The 6000-nt window shown below is 38.7% G+C and overlaps 1 protein-coding gene across 1 annotated transcript in view; it reads right to left on the bottom strand.

Annotated features, from left to right (window-relative positions):
• Positions 1 to 560: 560 nt before the first annotated feature.
• The window catches only part of LOC126335702 (Down syndrome cell adhesion molecule-like protein Dscam2), a 1471118-nt gene continuing 1465678 nt past the window's right edge, over positions 561 to 6000 (bottom strand). Inside the window, exon 33 of the mRNA XM_049999160.1 lies at positions 561 to 1148. Within this exon, the coding sequence (XP_049855117.1) occupies positions 1047 to 1148 (102 nt within the window). The 3' untranslated portion in view covers positions 561 to 1046. The remainder of the gene's footprint in view (positions 1149 to 6000) is intronic.

Below are 6000 nucleotides of genomic sequence, written 5' to 3'. Positions count from 1 at the left end.
AATATGACGCCCTTAAGAACAAGAGATCAGTTCTAAATTATTTGTGTATGAAAATACGCAGTTATTTCTTTTCTTCTGTTAATTCTCAATATATGTGTGATTAAACGAATTAAGGTGCCAGTCTATGGTTATTCATACAAAACCATACTCATTTTCTTCACTTATGATTCTCAGATCCTTAAGGATTATTGTGCGCTGTATTCTAAAGTTCATGAAAACATGTTGATGGATAGAAGTAATAGACAAAATCTGTCATTAGTAGTATGAGACTCCAAAAAAAAAGAGTAAGATTTCTCAGCAATTGGTGCTCTGAATTCACAGATCCAGAACTACGTAAGACCATTTACAGTCAATTGCTTACCCCTACAGGAAAGCTGTGTGGTCATGGACATAAGGAGTCTTACATCTCTTCTTGTCAATCAGCGAAACCGAAGTAATACCTCGTTACTTTAAATTGGAGGCGAATTTGTTATTTCATCTCTGCAGGTAATTAGACGTTGTTGATAGAGAAACTTGCTTTGAAGGTGTTTGATAATTTCTATTACAATAATTACTCCACATAATGCAGCACAACATATATTTCCACTCTTCGTTACATACTTCTTTGCAATGTATTTTAGGAAAACAGTAGAAATGGTAACAGGTATTCAACAGATGGGGCGATGTCTTTCACTTCGCTAAGCAGAACATTTATACTATTGATATATTGTTACATATATAAACAATGGTGAAACGCAATTAATAATGAACATTCGTATTATGACGTCTTACTTAGAATATGATAAGCTGTTCAGTTCGTCGTACGTTGGACAGGAAAAAAAAATATGATCCAGGATAACTGAAGATTTCCCACTTAGACTGAATTAGCAGCAACAGTCGTATCAGTTAGGGCCAGTAGCAGCTCAGCCAGCCTGTTCGGTGGCAGCTTAGGGGGCGGGTGGCTTGTTGGGTTAAGGCACTTGACATGGCGAGGCGGCAGGGCGGAGTGGCCCCCCACTCGTTCCGTACTTGGGGGACAGGTGGAGGCTCTGCAGTGCCCCACTCATTCAGTACTTATGGGCCAGATGGAGGCTGCGCAGGGGTGCCCAGTCCTGTGGCTCCGACTGCAGCTCCAGCTGGTGGTGCTCCCTGGGGTCGCCAAGCTCGTCCTGCGAACAAAAACGTACGCACTTTCTATAGAGATTCGGTACACAGTGGCGTATAGAAAATACGAAATAAGCATTATAGTCTTTTGCATTCACAGTACCAAAGCACCAATTTTTTGCAGTAACTAATTCTCCTATGTAGGCTGTAGTTTTAATGTAAATATATAAAAATACACACCTCAGTCAAGTACATAACAGTAAAAACGCATATAGCATATGTTTCATACATCCTTGTTGAGGAAGCAATATTTCTAACACATTGCTATTAGGTTGCTCTTTTGTCACGCTGACAGCATAGCATTTGCAGTTGATTTTAAAATAACAGTCCAATGACCCTAGGCTTCAAATTCGAAACATAGCTCAGAGCTGAATGGCAATGCAGTACTAACTCACTTTCTTGTTGATCTGACAGGTGCAGGGAGCGGTTGAAAAGACTGGTAACACCTGACATCTTGGCTGCCTTGCAGCACTCGAGTGTTGTGCAGTTAGTATTGGAATGCGTTGCAGGTGGGATGCAAGTGGACTGGTAGAGATGAGAAGAAAGAGGGGAAGAAGAGATTGATAAAGAGAGAGACAGGAGGATATATGTGTAGTATGTGAACACTGGAAAAGCTACAGGTAAGAGGATTGTACATAAATGGGGTGTTAGCGTTATAAGTGCATGTATTGTGATCATTGGTATCTTAATATGTACCCCCTTACATGTGTCAATCGTTCCTATCTTCCCACCAGGTAATTTCCTACCTCATGTTTTCTGCATAGTCGCAACTATACCACTACGTGGACTATGCCTGTCAGTACTGACTAACCATTTTGGATTCGCCTGTCCAAATTTCACCACTTGATCTGCTGCTCAGGGGAAAGTAAGCATCAATGTCTAGCTTTTGCTACATGTAGTTTGAGATACTAACCAACCTAATAATGTACTACTCCTAATAGATATTAGTCTGCAGTAAAGGAAGTAATGACTTAGTATTATTCAGTATACCACCCTCTGTCACCGATAAAAATTATCTGTATTTGTATGCCTAACATAATGTACATATTTAATTATTTTAATAATAAATTTAATATCATCAAAATGTTTAAAATGCTTTAAGACATTTCATACAAACAAGTATAAAAGGCAGAAAATAATTATTTAAGGGAATATATCTTTAATAAAACACGTTTTTTAACTGGGGTAAAAGAATAAGATAATTTATTCTAGACCATACAGATAGTTCTTAAAATAATGATTGGATATTTTTTATACCTATGACAATACTGGTAAGATTTATAACGGAAATGTGGGACGCTTTGAAATACATGAATAGTTCTCCTCTCGACTATCATCTGTTTCATGCATTACATGTTTTACCTAATACGTGTCCAAAATATTCTTGTATCAATTAAAAAGCCACAATCACACATTTCAGGACTGTATATAAGGGGTTGGGAATCTGTATGGGGTTAAAAATTATTTATAATTTTAGTCTAATTTAAAAAGGTGTTCTATAAATAAATGTATTTTACTCAGATAATTACTTTTCTCTCATGTTACTTCGTTCCCCGTATCCCACTGCGTGGAGACTGGACTCTGAAGGATTTCAGTTTGCCACTCTTCAGTCAAACGATTTTAAAAATAAAAACCTAGCAACAGATTGTACATGGCGTTAAAAATGAATGTGTTCAGAAAATAAAATGCAGTTGGTGAACTACATTGATTAAATGATAGAAGATTGATTTTTGAGTGTTTGAAATATTTACACAAGGAAGAAAAGAAGTGATGAGCTATATAGTGTGCCAGTGATAATAGTATTCTGGGTTTTATAGGTTTTTGGGTAATATGCTATGGGGTTTACGTATCTGAATACCAGGTTGGGGGATTTGGAAGGGTGATGAGAAAGAGGTTCCGAACTAAGTCTTAGAGTAGGTATAGGACGGGCATTTATCTCGGCAGGTTTCATAGTCTGGTAAGTGGATGCGACTAAGGATTTGTAGAGAGGAAACAACATGCGATGGTGATTTCGGCGTCTGGATTCTCCAAGAAGGGTTTCACACAATCAGAGGAGGTACAAGTACAAACTGTATATCTTTCAGAAGTTAAAATAATTCAAACTACAAACGTAAGAGCATAAACGTCCTGTTACATTACTGACCAATATAGTAACAATTTAATCTCTGTGAAGCGAAGTGCATGCCTTTAATCGAATAGAAGCACAATCCATTACAGGTTTTCTAACTATTCCAGTATAAAACGTGCAGGTGGTTGGGGTTATAATGACAGATATTTTTACTGTTGAGCGAGGACTGTGTACTGGACAACGCTACATCAGTGTCACTTCATTTGCAGACTATTAATAATAGCTATTAGGAGTAGCAAGTTTTGGGTTATTTCGTACCTTCAAGTACACGTGGCAAGGGCACGCGATTAAAGTTTATTTTCCCCTGGGCAGCAGGTGAGGTGTTGAAGTGTGGACACGTGACTGCAATACAGTTAGTCTATAGTGAACCTTCTGCCCACTTGGTGGCGCAGCTACGATGTGCAGGAAACATCGGGTAGCAATTTGTGTTATGTGTTTGTGAGAATTGGTCTGATAGACCAATGGCAAAAGCAACCAGTACATTGATGTGAATATGTGTTAAGGTGATAACGATCACAATATCTGAACTTATACACGTAACACCCCGTACGGTGTCACTACTATAATGAAAACGGCGAGAGTGTGGGGAAATGGATTTGAAATGATCTTGTGGTGTTACTGCCGGGGAGACCTTCAATGTTCGTTCTGTGCCTAGCGACAGTCCTTGTATTTGGCGTCACCTCGGCGACTTCTGCTTCGATGATGATGAAATGAAGTTAACAGAAACACCCAGTCCCCTTGCAGAAAAAACCCTTCGACCTGACCGGTAACCGAACCCGACACGCAAGCATCTAGCGGCAGTGGTGTGATGAAAGCAAGTCATTAGAAAACGATTTTCAAACCATTTACTTTTAGTCGAAGTATGAGTCACTGGTGAGGTGCAAAGACGCACTATACACCAGTCCTTGGCTGCACACCAAAGGTACCTTCTATATGCTATATTTTGGACGGGTAGCTATCTGATAAGTGCCACGGAATCTGAACAGCGTCCTCGAGTGGATGTACTTCCGAGAGTGTTAGAGCAAGATCCACAACGAGAACACAACTGCATAATTTCGGTGACATTATCCAATTTTTCAGTTCAGAGACCATTTTCTATGTTGAAACCTACAGGAGTTTATGCGGAAACTGGCGTAATACTCCATTTGCAGAGTTTTCAGTGTGGTAATATAAAAAAGAGAAAATAATTTCCTTTCTATGAAAATGAAGCTGTCTAGTGAGAAACACTATTTGGCAAGTACGCAAAGAATCTATTTGAAACATCAACACTACGATGAACTATACATGTCACGAATTTGAAGCCATCTTCTGGTTAAATAGTCTCTTGTTCTTGGGAGCTGAAGCTGAGCAGATTGAAGTTGAGTAGTTCTCAAATGTTTGGCGGATGAAGGCCATTTATATCTGTATATTGCGTCGAATCCATAATTAATTCTAGCCACCACTTGTCTAATAAACATTTCTTCCATTTACGTTGCTTGATTTATACATGCTTCAGAAGAAAAAGGCGAGGTTGGCGGCGGACTGTTCGGAAAAGAATGATCGGGCTATAATGGTGTCCTTCCGTTAATTTATTTTTTAATAAGAGCCAGAAAACCCTGAGATATTTAATCTGATCATTCTTCAGCTGTACGCAGTATTTTAAAGCGAGAATTATGCGGTTCTGATAGGTTTTTGTTTCCAAACACAGACACTTGTAAACGTACTCGTTAGCCTGACATAACGAAAATAACTGGCAAAAAATACGAGGATGAATTATTACAAGGTTATGTGGTATTAAGAGTTGTACAAACGTCAATATGCTGCACTGAAACGTACCATTTCTGCATGAACTAAACATCCTGAATGTGGGTTGCCTCCATGTCGCGGTTGTTATATTATACTAAGTTGCATCATTGACAGATTGTTAAATTAATATCGCACCTTCGAAAAACCTAGAGAGTGAAGGGCGTCGTAAGGCTGCAGTCTTTCTCCTAATGTTGCAGTTATGTAAATTTAGAAAAAAGTGTTTTTCAAGTGGGGTTAAAATTTTGGGTGAAAGTACATCAGTTGTAAAATTCGCTGATGGCATGCCTGTCCAAGTGAACAAGAATGACTGTTCGTACTGAATGGGATGACCAGTGCAATGAGCATAGAATATGATCCGAGAGCTAAACAAATAAAGACAGCAGTAATGAGGAGGATCGATGAATGTAAAATCGATATTGGGGACCATGGAGTAGACGAAATTAAGGAAGTCTTCTATCTAGGAGGCTAAATAAGGGATGATGAACAAAGTATTAAGGATAAACGAAGCAGACAAGCCACGGGCAAGGAGGGCATTCCTCATAATAAGAAGACCGCAAGTATCATACATACGCGATTATTTGATGAAGAAATTTCTGAGACAGCACACCTGGGTCGCAGTATTATATGTAATTTCTGGTTTATAAAATTTTTCTTGCTGACAGTTACTTCGTCATAACTGCACTACACAACAAAATTAAAGGGTTACTTTACCGAAACCCTATAATTTTCTCCCAATACGGCGCAGAATTTAGAAATTTTGCTTGAAGATGTTTACAATCTTCTGTAACGGTGCAAAAGCATGACGCTCTGCGTCGTGTCACTCGGGCTCTATGACCCTTGAAACAGGGAGTCAAAATAAATACATAAACAAAATAAAAATAAAGACCAGAGCTCTTAAATTCATGTAGTATGTAAGGTAGGTTAATAACGTCACATTTTCATCA

Source organism: Schistocerca gregaria, chromosome 2, assembly GCF_023897955.1.
Source record: "Schistocerca gregaria isolate iqSchGreg1 chromosome 2, iqSchGreg1.2, whole genome shotgun sequence".
Taxonomy (NCBI): Eukaryota; Metazoa; Arthropoda; class Insecta; order Orthoptera; family Acrididae; genus Schistocerca; species Schistocerca gregaria.
The sequence above is the reverse complement of the archived record's forward strand: the minus strand, read 5'-3'. Positions and strand labels throughout refer to the sequence as shown.